Source organism: Pristiophorus japonicus, chromosome 17 (genome assembly GCF_044704955.1).
Source record: "Pristiophorus japonicus isolate sPriJap1 chromosome 17, sPriJap1.hap1, whole genome shotgun sequence".
Taxonomy (NCBI): Eukaryota; Metazoa; Chordata; class Chondrichthyes; family Pristiophoridae; genus Pristiophorus; species Pristiophorus japonicus.
Window position 1 is genome coordinate 116,854,839 of NC_091993.1, and position 25,837 is coordinate 116,880,675.

Genomic DNA, 25,837 nt, shown 5'->3' on the forward strand with positions numbered 1-25,837 from the left:
GCTGTTGTGGGAGCTTGCTGTGCATTTCCTACATTATAACAATGACTAAATTTCAAAAAGTGCTTCATTGACTGAAGTGCTTTGGGACGTCCGGTGGTCATGAAAGGCGCTATATAAATGCAAGTCGTTCTTTTTTTTTTTGCTGAATCCTTTTTGTCTATTTCTCGAACCAGCCATCATGTGGTTTTTTTTGAGTGAGGTGCCAAATTGGGGGCGGTTTTATGCTGCGGGCCCATGAGGGACTGGGTCTGAGACTGCCAAACTCCTCTCTTGCACCCAGAAAACAGAGACACTTTATAATTATTTTAATGTGCGTGTCTGTATGTTCATGGACTCTGAACTTCAGTTTGCTTCTACTATGCTCAGCATCGTCGTCCAACAATTTCCCTTTTAATACCAACACTTTAAGAACGTGCATTTATATTAATTGAAACCTTTTTTTTAAGAAATTAAAATTGATGCCGAGAAAAACTGAGATGCTTAAATCGAAGTGTTTTTAGCAGTATAATACTGAGACACCCTTTTTATTAAATATACATTTTTGTCCCAAAAAATGTCTGCATTTGCTTTCATGCTTCCTTAATTTCTGAACACAGCACATATCCAGGAGAATTCTGTATGAATGAGCTGGCAGATATGTTTTCTGGACTTTGAGAAGGCTGCTACTGATTTATATTGTGCCACGTGCACTTTGCAATGGGATGACTTTTCAATAATTGTGGTGGAGCAATTGGCAGAGTAGAGAGTCTTTGGAAACCACGGTGTGTGAGCAAAATCTGAGGTTAAACTGGATTTTGAAGCTTGAGGAAGCTTATGGAGATTCTCACAGAGCATGTGTGTTACACTTTACCGACTGTATTAAAACTCTTCCAGTGCAACGCTGTGAGCTGCAAGTTTAGATCAGACCGTTGTGAAAAATTTCCCTTCCTCTTTCCCCTTTGTTTTCTCTCTCCTTTTTCCTGAAGGTTTGGACTCCGGTTGAGCACAATGGCAGGATGTGTGCTACACTTTCACGTCTCGCCCAAGTTAACCTTTTTCATGTGGGAAACCTAGACAGTTGAGTGTCACCAGGCTGCATGACTGTCAGGGAATCACAGCTAAGCCCAGTGCTGATATCCACGCACTCGCTTTCAACAGGGGCTACTGGATTACATAGGATGTATGGCACAGAAACAGGCCATTTGGCCCAACCAGTCCATAACGGCATTTATGCTCCACTCGAGCCTCCTCCCGTCTTTCCTCATCTAAATCTATCGGCATAACCCTCTATTCCTTTCTCCCTCATACTTGTCCAGCCTCCTCTTAAATGTATCTATACTATTTGCTTCAACCACTCCCTGTGGTAGCACGTTCCACATTGTCACCACGCTGGGTAAACAAGTTTCTTCTGAATTCCCGATTGGATTTCTTGGTGACTATCTTATATTAATGGCCTCTAGTTATGCCCTTCCCCACAAGTGGAAACATTCTCTCTCTATCCACTCTATCGAAATTTTTCATAATTTTAAAGACCTCTATTAGGTCACCCCTCAGCCATTTTTCACAAGCAATGAGACCCAGCCTGTTCATCCTTTCCTGATGTGTATTGCCTTGCATATCTGGTGGTATCCTTGTAAATCTTGTCTGCACCCTCTCCAGTGCCTCTATATTCTTTTTATAATATGGCGACCAGAACTGTACGCAGTACTCTGTGTGGTCTAACCAAGGTTCAATACAGGTTTAGCATAACTTCCCTATTTTTCAATTCTATACCTCCTAGAAATAAACCCTAGTGCTTGGTTTGAACATAAGAACATAAGAAATAGGAACAGGAGTAGGCCATACGGTCCCTCGAGCCTGCTCCGCCTTTCAATAAGTTCATGGCTGATCCGATCATGGACTCAGCTCCACTTCCCCGCTCGCTCCCCATAACTCCTTAGCCCCTTATCGTTTAAGAAACTCTCCATTTCAGTCTTAAATTTATTCAATGTCCCAGCTTCCACAGCTCTCCGAGGCAGCGAGTTCCACAGATTTACAATCCTCAGAAGAAATTTCTCCTCATCTCTATTTTAAATGGGCAGTTCTTATTCTGAGATCATGCCCTCTAGTTCTAGTCTCCCCCATCAGTGGAAACATCCTCTTTGCATCCACCTTGTCAAGCCCCCTTATAATCTTATACGTTTTGATAAGATCACCCCTCATTCTTCTGAATTCCAATGAGTCGAGGCCCAACCTACTCAACCTTTCCTCATAAGTCCCCAGAATCAACCTAGTGAACCTTCTCTGAACTGCCTCCAAAGCAAGTATATCCTTTCATAAATATGGAAACCAAAACTGCATGCAGTATTCCAGGTGTGGCCTCACCAATACCCTGTACAACTGTAGCAAGACTTCTCTGCTTTTATACTCCATCCCCTTTGCAATAAAGGCCAAGATACCATTGGCCTTCCTGATCACTTGCTGTACCTGCATACTATCCTTTTGTGTTTCATGCGCAAGTAACCCCAGGTCCCGCTGTACTGCAGTACATTGCAATCTTTCTCCATTTAAATAATAACTTGCTCTTGGATTTTTTTCTGCCAACGTGAATGACCTCACACTTTTCAACATTCTACTCCATCTGCCAAATTTTTGCCCACTCGCTTAGCCTTTTGCAGATTTTGAGTGTCCCTCCTCACACCTTGCTTTTCCTCCCATCTATGTATCATCGGCAAACTTGGCTGCGTTACACTCAATCCCTTCTTCCACGTCATTAATATAGATTGTAAATAGTTGGGGTCCCAGCACTGATCTCTGCGGCACCCCACTAGTTACTGGTTGGCAACCAGAGAATGAACCATTTATCCCGACTCTCTGTTCTCTGTTAGCCAATCCTCTATCCATGCCAATATATTACCCCCAACCCCGTGAAGTTTTATCTTGTGCAGTAACCTTTTATGTGGCACCTTGTTTGATTTTTTATGGCCTAGCTCACCTGTGGCGCAACTTTTAGTGATTTGTGTATTCGTACTCCGAGATCCCTTTGTTACTGGATAATGATCGGAAACAGGATCCGTGACTTTTTTGCGTCTCCCTAACCTGGAGGGGTTGGGCCAATTGTAGCATCTCAACTACTTCCCCAACGGAAATTGGGTAACTCGTGTGGAAGATAAACACCAGCATGAACTGGATGGGCCAAACTGCCTGTTTCCATGTTGTAATTCTATGATAAATATAATTTATAAATAAGTTTTACAAGGGCTATAATAGAATTTGGACGATTATAAACCATTTGAGCTTTATGCTTTCAATTTTACCTCCTGAAGTCCCTGTGAGTTACTGCCTCGTAATGCACATTATTCTCTAATGCATTAAATATAAATATTAGGATTCTGAATTTATTGAACCATGTGTGTTTGTACTGTTTAACGTCAGTACTGGAGAACTTTGGACTTTTTCGCTGTCAAAAGTTTGACGATGTTGAAATCGGTTCCAAATTTTTACTGTGGTTGAGTATATGGACAGGTGACCTGTTCGAAGATGTGTGCTGCAGTCACCGGGTGACTGTGAGGGCGCACATAGTGTTTATTTTTCCTTTCTTGTACTTGGCATCTGCTCAGTTTTCTGCCTCTTGTAGCGTGAATGACTTCAAGAACACACCATATGCAAAACCCTAGGCACACACTTCTTCGAACTATAAATCTTTAGGAGAATAAGAACATAAGAAATAGGAGCAGGAGTAGGCCATTCGGCCCCTCAAGCCTCCTCCTCCATTCTGTAAGATCATGGCTGATCTTCTACCTCAACTCCACTTTCCTGCACTGTCCCCGTAACCCTGGATACCCTTAATATTCAAAAATCTATTGATCTCTGACTTGAATACACTCAACTGCTGAGCATCCATAGCCCTCTGGGGTAGAGTATTCCAAAGATTCACCACCCTCTTGAGTGAAGACGTTTCTGTGCTGAATTGGCCGGACTCTTCTCGACTAATTCAGGATCACCGTGTAATTAAACAATTGGATGTGTGGAAATTGCAGAAGCAGGTGTCGCCTGCAGTATAAAGTAAGCAGCAGCTTGATAATCTACCTGCCTAAATTACAAATTACAAACTTTTTAATTTAGATGGAAAAATGTTAACGCTGACAAACTTGGACTGCAGCTTATGTGAAGCTCAACTGGTGGGAGGATACTTCCTTAAAGTGGCCTGGCACGGCTTGCCAAAATTTGATTTTGGGTAACTTAGCAGCAGAGTATAATGCAAGGCGTTTTATTAAACTGTTTCACATGATTGTAAAATGTGCAGTGCAACTGGCCTAATAAATCGTTTTGACTTGTCTTCCCTTCTTTGTTTCCTCTTTAACATCTCGATTCATTGTTTCTCGCTGGGTTCGCTCCTGTGTTTTCTTTATTTCGCTGAAAGAACCCACGACTGGTTTATAGGAGCTGGCTTTAATGATCCTGTTAATGGTGGAGCTGCAAAAGCACAAGCTAGCCACCAAGGTCGCAGAAGGACTTTAAATAATTGACAGTGGTATTGTTATCATCGCATCAGGCTACACCCTTTTGATAAGCAATTTCCAAACAGTGTTTAGTCCAAGGTTAGAAAAATATACTGCAATAACATTGTGATGTGACATTCCAATCTGAATCTGTTAATCCATCTATTTGCTTGTACTTACTGGGATGACTATGGATAAAATCCAAGGTAAATGTTTGGTAACTTTGTTTCTACATTTTCCCCTCTCTTTCTCCACCTTCCTGCCCCCCCCCCCAATATCGGCGTTCCTTCATCGTCACTGATTCAAAATCCTGGAACTCCCTCCCTAACAGCACTGTGGGAGTACCTTCACCACATGGACTGCAGCGGTTCAAGAAGGCGGCTCACCACCACCTTGTCAAGGGCAACTAGGGATGGACAATAAATGCCGGCCTTGCCAGCGATGCCTACATCCCGTGAATTAATTTTTTTTAAATGTTTGGATGAATTTTTCTGATTTGAAGTGAGGGATGTCATGAGGAATGGAATATTTTTCTGTTCTTGCACCTAATGCTGAGCACCTGATGGTGTGTAGGACAGGCTAGATTCAGGGTTAAGGTCTCTGATTTTATCTCAACAATGTGCTTTAACCTCAACCCTCAATCTCACAAGAGTAGTCCCAACTGCATCAATGTGCTGTTTTCCTTTTTCCACTTGGCCTATCTTTTGTGGCATGTCTGAGTGAAACCGACAAGTCATACGAGGATCTTTGGAAACGTATGAATGCGCAGCACATCTGGCCAATCTTTGTGCCATATTGGTGCTTGTGGTTTGAAATGCAGTGCAAAATTCCCAGAGCCCCCACGTCACAAGTGACTCAACTTTTCTGAGACTCACACATGTTGGTGGGAAGGCAGTGAAATAACTTCCACTCCAGTCACTCAGCACAACCCAAAATGAGTCATGAGCACATTAGTGCCGGCCTGTGTCTACCTGACGCAGGCTGGCGCTAATGTGCTCATGGCTCATGATGAATTTGAGCTCTTTAGCAGGTAGATGTGTTAGTAGATTCTTGTAATGTTTGTGCAGCTGGTTTAGATTACACACAATTGGGCATTTCACATCCTCTGTAACTCAACGCCACTTAACAGTGCAGGAGTGTACATGTCACATCATGTATGCTTGCATTGGTGATCGGAATTTGTGAGGATGCTACAACACTCAAAATAATTTGGCCAGAATAGGTGCGGCACTGTTACTTAATGTGCCGTACTGACGACGGCGTGAATATTGAGTCTTGAATTCTATGCATGTGTACAGATTCATGCCTGCTGAAAACTAGACTAAAACTGGACAGATTTGTGCGCCTCAGGGAATGGTATCCTAGAGGTGAATGGGTGGCATGTGAACAAACTGCACCACCCGGTTCTCACACTTTCTCCTTCAGTCCAGCACAAGGCAGTTCAGTCTTAATAGGATTGTTTTTAAAATTAGATTTGTTGGCCAATTTAGCTGTCTTACACAGAATTCTGTGCCAAGATTCCAGTAGAGTGCACATCTTGTGTCTGTTATCCTTCAGGCTTTTCCAACGAGTCTGTATCAATCATGTAACTGGTGGATCAGTCAGATGCTGCTGCTCTGTAGCACTAAAACTACGCTCAATTCCTGCTTTATTCCCCTTCTGCCTCTGCTCTCAATCCTCCTAAGCCTGGCCCCTTGTTCAACACCTGCACTTTGCAAGGCACTGGACTTGACTGAATGTTGGGATATTGCAAAGAGACTTTGAAGATTGCACTGTTGCCTGGAAGCAGAACTGTGCCTTGCAGTCGGGGCCCGTTGAGAGAATTTCTGCAGCAAGCAGTTGGTCAGAGTTTGGTGTCTGCTTCCAGGTCTCCAAGGCAGGTCAAAAACACGTGGAAAGAAAGAGAAAGCGAGATTTTGTACGAGGATGAGAGTTTTGACTTAATGTAGGTGGGAGACGGTGGGAAGGGCAACCCTGCAGAGAGAGAGGGAGAACATTTGGGAAAGAAAGTGTGTGAGCCATTCAAAGATGCAGAAAGAGTTGGAGTGCAAGATATTCAAAGTCAGAGTTACAGTTACTGTGGAACAAATATTGTTTTTTCTTTTGAGCAATGTAACCGAAACCAACTAGTCTCATCAATAAAAGCAAGAATATGAATTGCTCACTCTCCTGCGTGCTGCATTCTAAAATAACCTATTTCTGATGTTACACATGGTAACCAGAGGAATTTTTATCCACAGTGTTTGGTGCCACAACTTGAGGCTATTTTTGTGTGGCTATTGCTACTAGTCAATGCCAAGCAAGTATGGGTAGGCTGTGCAGTATGGGGAGTTGCTCATTAGAGGTAAAACGCAGAAATCCCAAGTACTCACTCCGGTGAGGATTATTGACAGTATTGCAGATATCCTTCACTCATTTTACCAGATTAGTTTTTTTTACTGTCCATAAACAGACTCTTGGAACCAAGCTAATGAGATTTGTGTGGCTGTGTTTGTATTACAGAACAACTTGAAACTTAATGTGTGGCGTTGATTTTATGACTCTGGAAAAATCAAAACTGCGCACACAGTTTGAAAGTCTTGTTGGAACACTGCTACATTCCAGAGGTATCTCTTTACACAGCTCAGTGCTTCTAAAGGCAGCCATGTCACGCCCACTTCCTTTCAGCATTGCCAGAGGCAGCAGTCCTACAAGATAAAAGCAGCATGGATCTCCTCGCATGGTATCTTCTGATGATGACTGGCTCGCAATTAAACCTTTATCAAAAAAAATATATTTCCAAGTTGCTGGCGAGCTGCACTGCTTTATTCCAGTTGACTATTTTAAGTACTGTAACCCTAGCTTTCAACTAGTCACAGCGAACAGGTTGCACCAACACATGATGTGCTCCAATAGCACTTGGTTATATTAGAATTAAATCCAAGAGGAAATAAATGACCAGTTAACTCTCAGTTCCCCATGATTCCTTTGCCGCCATCAATTTGCTCAACCACTCCCTCGCCTCCACCATTGAAGCCTTTGTCCCCAGTCAAACTTCCTTGTCTCCCATTCCAGTCATTCCCCATATATACAACAACAACAACAATGCATCTATACAACACCTGTAATATAAAACCTCCCAAGGTGTGCCACAGGAGCGTTGATCAAACAAAACGTGACGCCAAGCCACATGTGATAGTAGGATGGGTGATCAAAAGCTCGGTCAAAGAGGTAGGTTTAAAGGAGGAAAGAGAGGTGGCGAGGTTTAGGGAGGGAATTCCAGTTTAGGGCCTTGGCAGCAGATAGCATGGTCACCAATGGTGGAACGATTAAAATAGGGGATGTGCAAGAGGCCAGAATTGGAGGAGCGCAGAGATCTCGGAGGGTGGTTGGGCTGGAAGAAGTTAGAAATAGGGAGGGGCGAGGCCATGCAGCGATTTGAAAACCAGGATAAGAATTTTTAAATTGAGGGTTTGCCGAACCGGGAACCAATGTAGGTCTGCGAGCACGGGGTGAGGATGGTGCAAGTTTGGATACCCTCCCATATTAACTCCCTCACATCCAAGGGGTACAGACTTGAGGGTTTCCAGGATAAACAGGTTTAGCCATTCCCCACCAGATGTAGCTGGACTGCCTCAAACTCTACAGGACATCATTCTCCTCTGCCAAACTACCCACTACCTTTGAGTGTTCTGCTCACTTTTGCATCACCATTGTTGGGCATACCTTCAGCCTTTGGAATTCCCTCCCTATACTTAACTACCTCTCTCTTGCTCCTTTAGATACACTTCTTTGACCAAGGTTTTGATCACCCCTTCTTTAGATCAGCATCAGGTTTTTTTTGATCATGCCTCTGTGAAGCACTTTGCGATGTTTTTCTACATTAAGGGTGCCAAAAGTGGTTAAACCTATTTTAGTGTTTTGATTTTGAGGGCTGAATATTGGGAGAACTATCTGGTCCTCATCGAAAAGAGCTGCGTGTTCTTGTACTCACCTGGACGAGCAGATGAAGCTTCAGTTTAACGTTTCATCCACAAGATGGCACTTCCAATAATACAGCACTCCCTCAGTACTGCACTGAAGTGTCAGTTAAGATTACGCACTCGAGTCCTGGAATGGACCTCGAACCCACAATCTACTGACTCGGAATTGAACAAATATTTTTCTCTCCCTTGCTTTGCACCCTAGCAGCCTTCCAATCCCTCACATGTATGAGAAATTATGGTGCCTGATTTCAGCTTATTCAACTGAAGAATGGGAAACAGCAGGGTTGCGTCTGATTCTTATCTGATGTCCATGTACTCCTGCTTTCCCGTAGAGGTCACCGAGTAGCTTTCAGAAGCGGGAGTGCTGCTGGTTGTGCTCTCGGCACGGAGTCCGGTTTACCATGGCGCAGATAAAGGGATTAAAACCGAGACCATCTTTGTCTGGTTAACTCGCTCCCCACAAGGAGTGCAGCTACCCATTGGGCCATTTTTGTGTGGCTTGGGTCTGTGGGCAAACTTTATTTTTCTCCACACAGGAAGGCTAATCTCAGCAGTGTGGGGAGAATGTGACCTGTGTGCTTTCACTCTGACGTACGTTTTGGTGTTATGATGTCTTGCACCACTGGACCAGAACTAAACAAATTCTTGCATTGTTTTGAGAATCCAGAATAGTTATATGAAGGTCAACCATTCATGCACTCCCAGCCATTGTTTAGTGCTGATCTATGAAGTCTGAAATGAGCTCCGAGAAATGCTCACCTTCAACCAGCAAGTAAAGGGTATTCCATTTCAGTGGTATCTCTTAATTAGAGGGTTTATCTTGGAATTTTATTTTTGGAATTCCCAGTACCGGGCCTATTACTTTTCTAAATGTACGATTCTTCAAGAAACGTTACAATGGAAGACTTCGATCTTTAAGCGTCCTTCACTTGTGTGTTCTCTAATGTGTTGATGAAGCTGAGTTGATGCTTCACACACACACACACACATCGAATGTGGGAGGAAGTCATAAAAGCAATTTCATGTTCCATTCTATAAATAGTGTTTCACTCCTGTATATTTCACAGATCCTGCTTACAAATTTCTTGGCAACAGTAGCAGCAGTTCATCTTTATAGGTCACAGAATTTGTAAATTGCAGCATAATGGAACATTTCTTGTCGAGTACAAAGGCAAAAGAAGCACGTCCGTTCCATACAAAATCTTGATATACTGTCTTTTGCAAAATTCTTTTTTAATCTTGCTTAATAACCTTGTTCGTTCTTTCTTGAGTGTGCTCCTTGGTTGTTGTGGCACCGAGACCCAGTAGGGACGTACAGTATCTACTACCAAGGTTCTAACGCAGTTATGTAACCAACCTTTTTACGCATCTTTTGTGAAAATGGCTTCCAGTCAATTGGATGCAGCTTAGATTTTCTTGTAAAAAAAAAAAAATAGTTTTTTTTGGTCATATTTGTCACATTTTTTTACTTTAAAATGAGTGAGTGTTTCATTTTTGCACTGCCATTTTTTTTAAGTCCCTCAATACATCACATCTCAACCTCTGACCAGTAGATAGGAGGGTGACATTCTCATAAAAGAAAGGCTTAGATTTATATAACGCCTTTCATGGCCACCGGACGTTTCAATGTGCTTTACAGCCAATGAAGTACATTTTTGGAGGATGTAGGATGTAGAGGTAAATATTGTCCAGGACACAGGGATAGCTCCCCTGCTCTTCTTCGAAATAGTGCCATGGGATCTTTTGCGTCAAACTGAGAGAGCAGATGGGGCTTCGGTTTAATGTTTCATCTGAAAGACGGCACCTGCGACAGTGCAGCACTCCCTCAGGACTGCACTGGAATGTCGGCCTAGATTTTGTATGCTCAAATATCTGGAGTGAAACCCGCAACCTTCTGACTCGGAGGCAAGAGTGAGCCACAGAGCCACAGCTGACATGAGTCTACTAAATACTACTCTATGCCTCAATGCCCAGTGTGGCCATCTCAAAATGAGAGAGAATTTACAACAAAACTGCTGTAATATATTGCACTGGAGGGTCAGCCTAGATTTTTTTTTTCTTTGTGCTTTTCCTTGGAGTGGGACTTGAACGCACAACCTTCTGACTCTGAGGCGAGGGTGCTACCCACTGAGCCACAGCTGACACTGTATCCCATATCCCAGTGCTGTTCCTTACCCTCTATTTGGAGGAAAACCACAGCACTGTGCCTTCTCTTATCCTTCTCCTCCCTCTTTTGATGGATCCCCAGATGGTGGTGGTTGACCTGTTTTGCAGTTTGTCGAGTTGGGTGGCCCCCTATTTTGAACTGTGTTGCCAGCAGTTCAGACCGAGATAGTAAAATAGTATGAGTAAGGGCGATCGGCAGTAGAATTTATCCTGCATGTGAGAACGAGTCAATGTCCAAACACCAAGAGTGTAAATGGCTTGCAGCTTTGATCCTCCTGTATCGTAAATTCTGTATTGATCTATTGCAATAAATGCTGTTTACACTACAAGTGTGGCACAGTAAGATATCAAAACTGATTTTTCTCATTTAAAGCTATTTATAGGCATGAGGAGCCTTGTACTATAGACGGACCTGGATACTGGATAGATTAGGGAAATGGGCTGATAAGTAGTGATGTCATTTAAAGTACGATGTATGTAATGGATGCACCAGTGGGCATGCTCACAGACGTGTGGAGCTGTTGCATTGTGAGTGGCTTAGCCAGTCACGTGATGTTCACAAGACTCAATAAAACCCCGGTTAATTGGGTTCAGTTTCTCCACAATGAGGCATGTAGTTGTGAGCCTGGTGGATGAATCGGTAGGGTTCAGTTTGATAAACCTTTGCTAAGAAACCAGCTAGTTCTTTACAGCAAATGTGTAGCTATGAATTCTTAAGCAAAGAGCCCATGTAGCAAATACACTACAATGTACAATTTTGGTCAGCAGAGTATGAAAAAGACATCCAGGTATCTGGGAGGGTGCAATGAAGGACAACTAAACAGATAGCTAGGATTAGATAAGTAAGTTATGAGGAGAGAATACAGAAGCTGGCAATGTTTGCACTGGAGAAGAGGAAGCTCAAGGTGACCTCGTTAAAACTTTCAAGATCCTAGAGGATATGGACAAGATAAACATCAACGTGCTTAATTTATTCACAGATTCTACAAAAAGAGGGCTGTCACATTTATCATAGAATTATAGAAATGTACAGCACAGAAGGAGGTCATTTGGCCAAACAAGAGCTGTCCAGCCTAATCCCTCTTGACCCATAGCCTTGTAGGTTACGGCACTTCAGGTACAGGTGCTTTTTAAATCTGATGAGAGTTTCTGCCTCTTTTTTTTTTCCGGGAGGGTTTAAATGAAATGTCTTAAGATCTTGTGTTTCCTACAATCCAAAGTGTACCCTTTTCTGCCCAATATCTATGTAAAGCACAGCGAGACCCAAGGATCACTAGATACTTCCCCCTTGCAACAGTTACTGGAATGTATCAAGTGCTGCCATCTGATTCTTTCTTCAAGAGGCAGACTGACTATACACTCTTGTCAGACTAAGACCAAGAGATACTTGTACTTTCAATTTAGTATCATCATCACAGGCAGTCCCTCGGACTGGAGGAGGACTTGCTTCCACTCTAAAAGTGAGTCCTTAGGTGGCTGAACAGTCCAATACAAGAATCATAGAGTCCGTCACAGGTGGGATAGATGGTCGTTGAGGGAAGGGGTGGGTGGGACTGGTTTGCCGCACGCTCTTTCCACTGCCTGCGCTTGATTTCTGCGTGCGCTCGGCGATGAAACTCGAGGTCCTCAACGCCCTCCCGGATGCACTTCCTCCGCTTAGGGTGGTCTTTGGCCAGGGATTCCCAGGTGTCAGTGGGGAATGTTGCACTTTATCAGGGAAGCTTTGAGGGTGTCCTTGTAACGTTTCCGCTGCCCACCTTTGGCTCATTTGCCACGAAGGAGTTCCGAGTAGAGCGCTTGCTTTGGGAGTCTTGTGTCAGGCATGCGAATAATGTGGCCTGCCCAGCGGAGCTGATCGAGTGTGGTCAGTGCTTCAATGCTGGGAATGTTGGCCTGGTCGAGGACGCTGATGTTGATGCGTCTGTCCTCCCAGGGGATCTGTAGGATCTTGCTGAGACATCGTTGGTGGTATCTCTCCAGCGACTTGAGGTGTCTACTGTACATGGTCCATATCTCTCTGCATATACAGGAGGGTAGATATTACTACAGCCCTATAGACCATGAGCTTGGTGGCAGTTTTGAGGGCCTGCTCTTCAAACACTCTCTTCCTCAGACGGCCGAAGACTGCACTGGCACACTGGAGGCGGTGTTAAATCACGTCGTCAATGCCTGCTCTTGTTGATCAGAGGCTCCCGAGATAGGGGAAATGGTGTTATCAATTTAGTATATTGCATTTGCCGCTCACGATTTGGTGGTCTCTACATTGGGGAGACCAAACGCGGATTGGGTGACCACTTTGCGGAACACCTTCGTTCAGTCTAAGTGTGACCCGAGCTTCTGGTCGCCTGTCACTTTAATTCCCCGCTCCACTCCCACTCTGACCTCTCCGTCCTCGGCCTCCTACACTGTTCCAATGAAGCTCAATGCAAGCTCGAGGAACAGCACCTCATCTTTCGATTAGGCACTTTACAGCCTTCTGGATTCAACATCGAGTTCAACAATTTTAGACCATAACCTCTGCCCCTATTTTGTTCCCTTTCCTCCCTTTTTTAAAATACCCCCACCAACCCCTTTCTATTTTTATTTTTCTGGCTGTTTCCCATGCCAGCTGGTAATTATTCTGTCATTCACCACCCCCCCCCCCTCCATCTAGACTCATCTTTTGTTTCCTAATTTGTGCCATTGCCATCTCATTTTTGCCCATCATCCCTTTTGTGTCTCTAATCTCTCCTGCCTTCCACTCTATCACAGACCTTCCCTTGTGTTCTTTCTTCCCCTCCCCTTTTCAGTGCCCCTTGCTCTTCCTTAAAAATCTATTACATTTTGAACTTCTGCCAGTTCTGACGAAGGGTCATCGACCTGAAACGTTAACTCTGTTTCCCTCCACAGGTGCTGCCTGACCCACTGAGATTTCCAGCATTTTCTGTTTTTATTTCAGATTCCAGCATCCGCAGTATTTTGCTTTTGTGTTGTATAAACCAACAAATGGGTTTATCAAATAAAACCGGTAATTGCATAATGTACAGTATAAAACAATGAATCATACACCTCATTATTCGCCTCGATTTTATATAAAATAATAAGTATGTAAGTATCCCATCCGCCCACTCACTCACTCTGTGAAACAGAAGCTCGCGTCTCTTGCTCTGAAACACGCTGCACTATCAGACTGGCCTCGCCTACCTGCTGGACTGGCATAAACTTAAGCACTTTGCTGACTGGAAGATTAAAAGCTGACTCCAAGATTCAAATGGGCTTCCCAAAGAAATATAATCCAAATCTCTCATTATGCTGAAACAAAAGGCAATAGATGTCCTTTAATTGCATTAGATCAACAGTTATTCACAAGGTTGCATTTTCTCTTGGCAATATTACATAGGTAGCCATTCTTTGACACTGGCCAGGGTTTTTGCCCTCCCATTCGATCTATCCGTGATAACTGGAATTGATTGCCTCTTTCATCCTGCCATTAAAGCTACTATGAAGCAGGTACCATTCAATGCCTCTGCACTCAGCCAGTATTAACATATGAAAACAGCTTTGTTTCACAGAAAACACCACTGCATTGCATATTAATTGGACTTCACCCGCCATGGCATCACGTGCATTTGCTGTGTCTTGCAGAGCTCACCACATAGCACAGTTAACCCTGTGTATATTGTTTCTCATAGATTTAAATCTATCATCTAACGCAGACCAAAAAAAGTGCATTTTTGTCACAAAGACATAGCCTCAAATACAGAAAAGGAAGGGTGAATAAGGCTGCTTAGAATTTTAAAAAGACGTGTTCAAAGCCTGGGACCAGAGCGCACAACCTGGGACTAGTTGACAGCCTGATTCGAAGAAGCTACAGAATGCTGAATGTGGGAAATAGAAATTGTCGCATAGATGCTCTTGTAAAATTGGGGCCAAGGTGCCCCTTGCAGTTCTCTGGCTGCAGTTCACTGTGTGGTGTACCAGACTGGGGATGCTTGTTGCTGATTCTGGATGCCTTAAATGGGAAAGTCTTCCTTTTCCCGGCATTAATACACTCACTTGGATGTCTTTTTTTTAAAGTGGGAGTGAGGTGATTGGCATCACAAGACTTAATTGAAAAAGACTTTCACGACCACCGATATCCCAAAGCATTTCTCAGCCAGTGAAGTACTTTTAAAATGTAGTCACTGTTGTAATGTAGGAAATGCGGCAGCCAATTTGCACTCAGCAAGCTCCCACAAACAGCAATGTGGTAAAGACCAGATCATCTGTTTATGTTGTGTTGATTGAGGGATAACTATTGGCCAGGACACCAGTGGTAGGAGCTATCTTTGAAATCATGCCATGGGATCTTTTAATGTCTCATCTGAAAAACGGCACCTCCGACAGTGCAGCAATCCCTCAGTACTGCACTGGGAGTGTCAGCCTAGATTTATGTGCTCAAGTCCCTGCAGTGGGACTTGACCCCACAACCTTTTAACGCAAGAGTGCTACCCACTGAGCCACAGCTGATTGCATTGTGAAAAACTCATTATAATCCTTGCATGTGGAATTTTGGAACAGAAAATTATTCACAGTTGCTCTCCCTCCCTGTGATGGGAGTCATGACTCTTTTAAACACCACCTTTTAGATCTTGCCCTTGTTGTTATCTTACAAAATGTTGACCCATTACCACTTAAATTACTGTGTGGAGGATATGTTTCTCAATAGTGGAAAGGCTTCATAATGACATGGTTGCAAGTTAAATTGTTAGTGCAGTTTCTGGCAAACGACCTTTTATGAAAGGACCTAATTATTGCTTCTGCAATGTTGGTCCCTATTGGTAAAGTATTACAGGTCGAACTTCTCCAGTCCGGGACTCTTTGGTCCGGCAAACTCCCTGGTCCGGCATCATTCCTGGCGGGGGGATCGTGACCCGCGGTATGTCCTGGGGGCTGTGTGGCAGTTGTGAGGCTGAAGGAGATTACAGAAGTAGGGAGGGCCAAGGCCATGGAGGGATTTGAAAACAAGGGTGAGAATTTTGAAATAGGTGAGCGGGGTTCACAACGCATAATTTTACAGTTTTAAATAAAAATGTTGTGCCTTCTTGAGAATAATTCAGGGTGATCATCCTCTGCTGCTCAACATCTGATGGAATAGATATTCTCACACTGCCATCCCCGTATTGCCTCTGCCGAATGTGCAACCAGCTTTTGTGCCATGCTGGTTGTGGGAGCTTGCTGTGCAAAAATTGGCTGCCGCGTTTCCCACATTACAACTGTGACTACACTTCAAAAGTACTTCATTGCCTGTAAAGCGCTTTGAGATGTCTGGTGGTATGAAAGGAGCTATAAAAATGCAAGTCTTTCTTTTCATTGCTTGTTCTGTGGCTTCCAGGATGGCCGATCACAGAAGCCACCCAGATCTCAGCTTAAAAAATAAATGTAATTAAATTTGAGAAGTGTCTATTAAATGCATCATGTGTTAGGAGTGATGACTGAGCAATGACACACTTGTTCAAATGCTGCTGGTAATCCCCATCCTGCGACATGTTCTAGTGGCCTCATGCTCCCACCCCTGTTGTATCTCTTTATTGTGATGCTTTCCTCTCTTTACCACTCCTGTACCGTCATTCTGGTGTGACAGTGCAGGTCCCCGACTGTCCTTTTGCCACCACAAGGTTGATATTTTCCATTAGGAATCTTGGCTTGTGTCCCACGTGCATGCATGTGTGTGTGTGTTCTGAAGCATGGCAGGATCTTATCAGTTTGAATTTATCCTTGAGTATAAGCTACATTTGTCCTTTTAAACATAAGATTTATTTTCTTACTTTCCTACCATCATCATAGGTAGTTCCTCGGAATTGAGGAAGACTTGCTTCTACTCTAAAACTGAGTCCTTAGGTGACTGAACAGTCCACTGCGAGAATCACAGTCCCTGTCACAGGTGGGACAGATAGTCATTGAGGGAAAGGGTGGGTGGGACTGGTTTGCTGCATGCTCTTTCCGCTGCCTGCGTTTGATTTCTGCATGCTCTCGGTGATGTCTCAAGGTGCTCAGCACCCTTCCAGATGCACTTCCTCCACAACAACATTCTTAAATTACAACAGTGACTATGCTTCAAAAAGTACTTCATTGGCTGTAAAGTATTTAGAATGTTGTAATAGGCGCTATATAAATGCAAGTCTTTCTTCCTCACTCCATTCCCCTCACTCAAGTGGTCCTCCAGTTTGTGCCATTCCACTTAACCTAACCAACAACATTGGCCCTTTTCTTTTAAATCGGTGAGTTTCAGGAAATTCATGTTTTTTATGGAACTATCCAGGGTCTCTGTACTCTGCAACTTATTGCAATAAGTATTTCAACTTATTAACAACTCCAATAAAGAAAGAAAGACTTGCATTTATATAGCATCTTTCACGACCACCGGACATCTTAAAGCACTTTACAGCCTATGAAGTGTAGCCAATGTTGTAATGTGGGAAACGCAGCAGCCAATTTGTGCACAGAAAATTCCCGCAAACAGCAATGTGATATTGACCACATAATCTGTTTTTGTTATGTTGATTGAGGGATAAATATTAGCCAGGGCACTGGGGATCACTCCCCTGCTCTTCTTTGAAATAGTGCCATGAGATCTGTTACATCCACCTGAGAGAGTAGACGGGGCCTCGGTGTAACGTCTCATCCGAAAGACAGCACCTCCGACAGTGCGGCACTCCCATTGGAGTGACAGCCTAGATTTATTTGCTCAAGTCTCTGGAGTGGGACTTGACCCCACAACCTTCTGACTCCGAGGCGAGTGTGCTACCCACTGAACTACAGCTGACATAATAGAGAAACCGAGTGCCAATCTTTCAAACTAACAGCCTTGGGAAAATTTGAATGTTGACTTTTTCTTTTCTCCTCCTCTGCTTCAGACATAGACCTTTGGTTAGGTTTACAAAGGAAGCCATTTCTGGAGAACTGCCATTAGCATTGGAGAGTTTAAGGAAGAAATGTTTCCAAAAACTGAAGTAATGGCCCTGAAATCCCGGTCGGAGGCTTCTTTCGGACGAACGCCTCCGACCGGAGAATTTTTCCGAAAGTACCTGGTGGTTCCGGGGGCACATGGAATTCTGTTGGGGAGGCCTTCTCTTCCCGCGCTGCGAAGCGCGCTCCCGTCCTCCAGGTTCCCGCGTAGAAGGTGCAGTCACGTGTTCAGCCAATCGGGTAAAGTATTTTCAATTGATAGCAATGGGAACTCCGTATCTACGAGTTCTCATTGCTATTAATTGAGAAAAAAAAACAAACCCAATAACACCAAATAAAAAAACACACCACATAATTAAAATTAGTTGAAACATAGAAACATAGAAAATAGGTGCAGGAGTAGGCCATTCGGCCCTTTGAGCCTGCACCGCCATTCAATGAGTTCATGGCTGAACATGCAACTTCAGTATCCCATTCCTGCTTTCTCGTCACACCCCTTGATCCCCCTAGTAGTAAGGACTACATCTAACTCCTTTTTGAATATATTTAGTGAATTGGCCTCAACAACTTTCTGTGGTGGAGAATTCCACAGGTTCACCACTCTCTGGCTGAAGAAGTTTCTCCTCTTCTCGCTCCTAAATTCCTTATCCTTAGACTGTGACCCCTGGTTCTGGACTTCACCAACATTGGGAACATTCTTCCTGCATCTAACCTGTCTAAACCCATCAGAATTTTAAACGTTTCTATGAGATCCCCTCTCATTCATCTGAACTCCAGTGAATACAAGCCCAGTCTTTCTTGATATGTCAGTCCCACCATCCCGGGAATCAGTCTGGTGAATCTTCGCTGCACTCCCTCAATAGCAAGAATGTCCTTCCTCAAGTTAGGAGACCAAAACTGTACACAATACTCCAGGTGTGGCCTCACCAAGGCCCTGTACAACTGTAGTAACACCTCCCTGCCCCTGTACTCAAATCCCCTCGCTATGAAGGCCAACATGGCATTTGCTTTCTTAACTGCCTGCATGCTAACCTTCAATGACTGATGTACCATGACACCCGGGTCTCGTTGCACCTCCCCTTTTCCTAATCTGTCACCATTCAGATAATAGTCTGTCTTTGTTTTTACCACCAAAGTGGATAACCTCACATTTATTATTAAAGTTAATAAATATCTTAGCGAAAAAAAATTCAGAGTTTTAAAGTTGTAAAAATTATGGTTTAAAATAAATTTAACGTAGTGGGCAGGTTTTTAAAAAATATTTTTTATGTTTTAAAACTCTTACGGCTGTAAAAGTAGGCTATGCATCTGCTTTTATCAGGCGCAAGAGTTTTGAGGGCATTTGCTGGCCAAGATATGGGTAAATCCCGCAAATGTCCTCGCTCCCGATATGCGGAGGATCTGTTGAGCTGGAGCTTGACCGATCTGAAAAGCCGGTTTTCAGCACATGCGCATTGTGCGCTGAAAACCAGCTTTTGCAATGCCTTCCCATTCCGTATGGACGCGGAGGCCGGGATTTCTGGGCCAATATGTTCTGTGATTGGTTACAAATCGATTGACTGCCTTGTGCATGTTTGGATTCTGTAACTTAGTCAGTGTTTGACTGTATCCAATACAGGTTTTTATTGCTTTGCCTAAAGTGCACACTTTAGGTCTTTGCATTTCATATATGCGAAATTTTAAATACAACTTGTATTTTTAAGGAGCTGTGTGCCTGTGTTGGTGAGGAGAGCTAATATTTCAATTCCACCAATTTTAAGAATTCGCACTGACTTACTATTTCCTGTTAGTCCGCTGTTTGTGATCATGCATTGAACGGATTGCCTGTTCTGCAGGGTGTCTGTAATCATACAGGGGCACACAGTACAATGGTCGATAGTGTGTCACACTAGCTGCTATGGAGGATATTTTGGGGGTGCAATTTGAACACTATCACATCCATAAAGTTCATAAATAATGGATACTCAAAGAGTTATTGTATGGCTGCAGTATCATCTCAGACATCCCAGTTCCTGCTAGGGCTCACAGTTAGTATGTAGCTGGGCCCAGCAAACCACAGCTAGAAGCACCAGACTCATTTCCCAGACAGTACATTATATTGAAATAGTGAGAGTGCATAAAATTCCTGAAAATCATGGTAGAATTTTAAGTGTTACCTACTTATAACATTCCAATTACAAATACAGTACAACAGTGACTACACCCTTTTTAAAAAAAAATACTTAATTGGCTGTAAAGCGCTTTGAGACATCCGGTGGTCGTGAAAGGCGCTATATAAATCCAAGTCTTTTTCAAGTCTTTATAAAGCCAATGTTGTAACTGTGGGTGTGGGGGGTGACTGGAGCGTTACGACGTTAACTATGTATAAAAAGATAATCTTCTTTGATAAAGCCAAACGTTAATTCTCTTTGAGATCTAAAAGTGTATTTTAAAATGGGTATTTGGCTAGACCACTTTGGCGGTTTCTGATGGTCATTGAGCCTCCAGTGATCAACCATTTTGGTACGCAGCAAAGGTGCCACCAATCAAAGACACTTTGGATTAAAAGTTCAACTTTTTGTGTGGGCATTCCTGGAGGCGTGGGAGATGCTAATTGTGACATCATGAATTGGTTGGTGTGGGGCATTACTGGACAAAAGGACTCCAAAGTTTCAGGCTAGTGGAATTGGTACGGTTATGTGCAAAGTTCCCTGTAAGCTGCGCTTTGCTCTGCGCGGTCTGTTTCTTTAATGCGCGGACCCTTTAAATTTCTGCGCAAGCGCGGTATTTACAATGTAAAATCTGTTGAGCGGCCTGTGTGGGTCCTTTCCCATTAGGCGTGCAGCTCAGAGGGAACTGGTTATGTGGTGGTTTGCATAGTTTACAGTTCGCTTTTCCAAACAGTAATTATTTTAGTGACCGTCTTTTGAGGCTGATTTAAGACTCTCTCCTTCTCTTTCATCAGTGTTGAATAAAACTTGTTTTCTGAAAACAGCAACTTGCCCCCTAAAAGGGAAATTCTTGAGCGCTCTGTGGGACTGAATCCGCCCTCCTGCCTAGTCACTGTTGCTGTTACAGCAGCACAGAATTAAAGCATCACAATTGAAAAGGGCTCGTCATGAGATTACCGCAAAACGTGCAGATGTTGGCAGAAAACAATCTTATTGAAGTCAGCTGGCAGATTTAAATATCGTGTTTTTTCCCACCCTACAACCCACAGGAGTTGCATGCAAGCAGTAAGCTTGGATTCAAGCCTGGGCTAGATGGATTTTTTTAATATTAAAAAAAAGTGACCTTCAAAGCTTTTGGTCGACTTGAGTACATACAGATCTTTTAATCGGCTCCGCTTGACCTTTCCTGTTTGCTTTGTGCACTCGTGAGTGCCGTGGAATGTCCTAATTAGCTTCGAAGAGCACATTTTATATTGTCAGATCAAGCACTGCATTGTGGTTAAGGAGGTTTCAGGAGGGTGGTCACTGTTGAGGAAGAGGGAAAGGATAGAAGTCATGCATGCCATTTTGCTAATATAAACATTTTGGTGATACATTTTGACACAAATGACATACTTGTGTTGCCTGTATTACTGAGCAAGAGAAGTTTGTATCAGGTTTTTAGGACATTGTTGCCCTTTGATAGATACAATTGTGTGATATTAGTGCTGATACTGTGGATAATCATGTAAGACAGACCATTTGCAGCAAAGAAATTGTACAATACTACAGCACAGAAGGAGGCCATTCAGCTCATTGAGTCTGTACCAGCTTTCAAAACTTAATCCAGTTCGTCCCACTTCCCCGTTCTTTCCCCATATCGCCTGCAATTTTTTCTCCCAAGTATTTATCCAATTCTATTTTGAAGGCTACTGCAATGTATGCACCTGTGATTATGCTTACAGGTTTGTTGTAGAGCTGTAGCATTGTGAGTGGAACTAAACTACAGAACCAGTGGGAACCTGTTCAACCTTTGTGGACTCCAGGCCAGATCCAAGACTGTTCCAATCTCTGTCGTCGAACTGCAGTACGCGGACGACGCTTGCGTCTGCGCACATTCGGAGACTGAACTCCAAGTCATAGTCAACATCTTCACTGAGGCATACGAAAGCATGGGCCTTGCACTAAACATCCATAAGACAAAGGTCCTCCACCAACCTGACCCCACCACACAGCACTGCCCCCCCCCCCCCCCCCCCCCCCCCGGTCATCAAGATGCACGGCAGTGAACGACTTTCCATACCTCGGGAACCTATTATCAGCAAGGACAGACATCGACGACTAGGTTCAACCACCGCCTCCAGTGCGCCAGCACAGCTTTCGGCTGCCTGAGGAAGAGAGAGTTCGAAGACCAGGACCTCAAATCTGCCACCAGGCTCATGGTCTACAGGGCTGTAGTGATATCCACCCTCCTGTATGGCTCAGAGATGTGGACCATGTACAGTCAACACCTCAAATTGCTGGAGAAATATCACCAATGATATCTCCACAAGATCCTGCAAATCCCCTGGGAGGACAGACGCACCAACGTTAGCGTTCTCGACCAGGCTAACATCCCCAGCATCAAAGCACTGACTGCGTCGACTAGCTCCGTTGGGCAGGCCACATTATTCGCATGCCTGACACAAGACTCCCAAAGCAAGCGCTTTACTCGGAACTCCTACACGGCAAGCGAGCCCCAGGTGGGCAGAGGAAACATTTCAAGGACACCTTCAAAGGCTCCTTGATAAAATGCAACATCTCCACCGACACCTGGGAATCCCTGGCCAAAGACCGCCCTAAGTGGAGGAGGAGCATCTGGGAGGGCGCTGAGCACCTCGAGTCTTGTCACAGAGAGCATGCAGAAAACAAGCGGAAGGAGCGTGTGGCAAACCAGTTCCACCCACCCTTTCCTTCAACTACTGTCTGCCCCACCTGTGACAGAGACTGTAATTCCCGTATTGGACTGTTCAGTCACCTAAGAACTCACTTTGAGTGGAAGCAAGTCTTCCTCGATTTCGAGGGACTGCGTATGAAGATGATGATGATGATGATGATGGCTTTGCCAGTCATGTGATGTTCACAAGACTCCATAAAACCCCAGTTAGTTGGGTCTAGGTAATCCTCGGTGAGATGTGCAGTTGTGAGCCTTGTGGATGAACTGGTAATGTGTAGTGTGATAAACTTTTGTTAATAAAGCAACTAGTTCTTGATAGCAATGTGTTACGAATTCTTAAGCAAATGCGTTACAGCTACAATTGAATCTGAAACCACCACTCTATCGGGCAGTGCATTCCAAATCCGAATCACTTTGTGTAAAACAGTTTTTCCTTCATGTCACCTCTGGTTCTTTCGCCAATCTCCTTAAATCTGTACGGGAATTTGTCTCTATCACAGGTGGGACAGACAGTCATTGAAGGAAAGGGTGGGTGGGACTGGTTTGCCCGTCAGCCATTCGAAACAGTTTCTCTTTATTTACTCTGTCTGAATTCGTCATGATTTTAAACATCTCTTATCAAATCTCCTCTTAGCCCTCCCTGCTCCAAGGCGAACAGCCCCAGCTTCTCTAAACTATCAATATAACTATTCTTTCTCATGTATTTCTGGTTTGGAAGCCTAGGTGAACCCTAATAAAGGCATTTGATATTAATTTAATTGATACTATTAAGAAAATTTTTGTTTTATAATGGACCATAAAATGGATATTAGTGTTAAAGAATTTTGAATGTCAAGCTTTCAAGAGATTTCACAATCCGTTAATATGAAGGCTTTTTTGTGAACGCCTCTGGGAGGTTATGGGAAATCAGATCAGGTGACTAAATCTATAACACTGAAGTTTACTCAAAGCTGTGGGTGGGAGTTAGACCAATTCATTCCTTAGGAAATGAGTTGGCTGTGATACACGAAATTATAAAAACACGCTTGGGGAATTATACTCTGGGATACAAAAGGAAGAAGAATGGCTCAGAAGCATATTAAGGTATCGTTTTTTTATTTTCTTTTGAGATTTTTGCTTAGCACTGAATGCTTTAAGGCTCTAGAGACAATCTTGAGTGGAGTCTGTCACTTAATTTGCAAGCTGGCTGCATGCTTTTGACTTGAGAGGTTTACTTTGAATCCACGTAATTAAAAATGATGTACAATTGCAGTAGTTTTGATCGTGAATTAAAAGGTCCCAGTTCATTTAGAAGAGACACCTACATTGCATCTCATTTAAATGTTTTAGATTAACGTATCCTCATTCTTCAGCATGATTCATGTTTTTTTAAAACTGATTGCTGTTGCTCAGATGGCTAAGAAGGGAAAGTCGCCCCCCAATGTGGTACTGAACTATTCAGATCGAGAAGGTCCCAAGTTCAGTTCCCAGTTTGTGCTGAGTGAGCTGATCTTGGCTTGGGTGGCAGTCGGGGTGCTATTTGGGTGAAGTAGGTCAAAATCAGCCAAGCTTCCCCATTCGGCAGTAGCTCTTGTGCAGAGTGCATTTGCATGCGAACGTGGGATGGAGGCGGGACCGGGTTCAGCTGTGATTTGTACCCAAAATGGAAAAATCTGATGATGCTCATTGTCTCCTCCTGTATGTGAAGACTTTGGTGTGAGCTACTGTGGGAGGGCACAGATCTATTGCAAGTTGGGGCTTTCAGTGGATATGAGGAGAAATTAAGCAACAATAAAACGCTATTTGCCATTTGGTTAATTCAGGTACTCTCTCTCCAGATCTGCTAGACTAATTGGTGCAACTGCTGTTGATTAAGTGTAAAGTACTGTACATCGAAAGGAAAAATGAGCCCCAGAGACACTTATTGAATGGTTTCAGATTAGCTATGGGTGAAGTTGGAAAGGACCGAGAGGATCCTGGAACAACTCTACTGGCGTCTCTGGAATGGCAGTCCATGATTCTGTCTGTATTTGGGTGAAAACCAAAAACCAAATGGCCTTAGTTATGAGGAAAGGCTGGAGAAACCTTGAAAGGAGGTGACTAAGAAGGGACCTTTATAATATGTAAGGTACCAAATGCTATAGAAAAGCTAAAGCAGGAGCCCCAGGTCAAGTTAAACCTCAACCATAGGGCAAACACTCCAGGCTCAAACTGATGAAGGGCAACATTAAGGCTTATGTGAGGTTCTTCACAGCAAAGAATGGTTTTTTAAGATAGAGCAGTGGATACAAAATCCCTGAATAATTTAAGAGATAGTTGGTGCAATGATGGAGAACATTACATTACAACAGTGACTACACTCCAAAAGTACTTCATTGGTTATAAAGCACTTTGAGATGTCTGCTGGTCGTGAAAGGCGCTATATAAATGCAAGTCTTTCTTTAACTGTAGTTTTCTCTAAATCAGCTAAGATTGGCATTCTTTGTCTGTGTTTATTTTCTGACCTTGTCGGTCTGTCGCTGTAGCTTATTGTGCCTGTGAAAGGGGAGGGGATTTACACTGCAAGTGGATGGAAGCACACAAGTATAATCCGTTCCTGTGGTGTGTGCTGCCTGTGAAAAGGGAGGAATCGTCGGACTGCGTGAGTGAGTGGGAGCGCACAGGTACAGTTTGTTCAGCTCCACATAACACTGAAGGTGGTGACTGATGGGAGCACGTAGATACGAGCTGTTCCTTGAGCATATACTGCTCGTCAAAGGGTTGCACGGTGAGTGGGTGGGAGCACGCAGTACGGTCTCTTCAGCTCCACCAACACTGAAGATGGTGACTGATGGAACAGCAGGAGAATATACTGGTTATATTGAATTTTGGAAAAAAAATTAAAAACTCGGTAGTACAGCCACGATTCTACTGATTGACGGCAATTAAGGTGCAAACTGCCTTTAAATAGATCAGTTATACAGTACCTGTTTGAATAGTTACTGACAAATTGAACATTAATCAGGGACTAGTTCAATGACAACTTGTATTTATACAGCACCTTTAATGTAGTAAAACCTCTCGAGGCACTTCACAGGAGTGTTATCAAATAAAATTTGACACTGAGCTATTAGGGCAGATGACCAAAAGCTTGGTCAAAGAGGTAGGTTTTAAAGAGGGTCTTGAAGGGAGGGATATATATGTGTGTATATATATATATATATATTTATATATTTAGGGAGGGAAGTCCGCAGTTTAAGACCTAGGCAGCTGAACGTACAGCCGCCAATGCTAGAGTAGTTTAAAATAGGGGACGGGCCGAGGCCAAGGAGGGATTTTAAAACTAGGATGAGAATTTTAAAATCAAGGCGTTGGACTGGACTGGGACCCAATGTAAGTCAGTGAGCACAAGGATGATGGGTGAACGGGACTTGGTGCGAGTTGGGATATAAGCAGCAGAGATTTGGATGAGCTCGAGTTTATTTAGGTTGGAAGATAGAGGACTGGAATAGTCAA

The 25,837-nt window shown here is 43.5% G+C and overlaps 1 protein-coding gene across 2 annotated transcripts in view; it reads left to right on the plus strand.

Moving 5' to 3' along the window:
• The window catches only part of LOC139228048 (S-adenosylhomocysteine hydrolase-like protein 1), a 115,017-nt gene that overhangs the window by 15,166 nt on the left and 74,014 nt on the right, over positions 1 to 25,837 (plus strand). Inside the window, exon 1 of one of the 2 annotated variants that reach the window (XM_070859196.1) lies at positions 23,338 to 23,446. The exons of the other annotated variant lie outside the window; for it this stretch is intronic. Within the exon in view, the coding sequence (XP_070715297.1) occupies positions 23,426 to 23,446 (21 nt within the window). The 5' untranslated portion in view covers positions 23,338 to 23,425. Of the gene's footprint in view, positions 1 to 23,337; positions 23,447 to 25,837 lie in introns of those variants that run through there. 2 annotated transcript variants of the gene reach the window in all.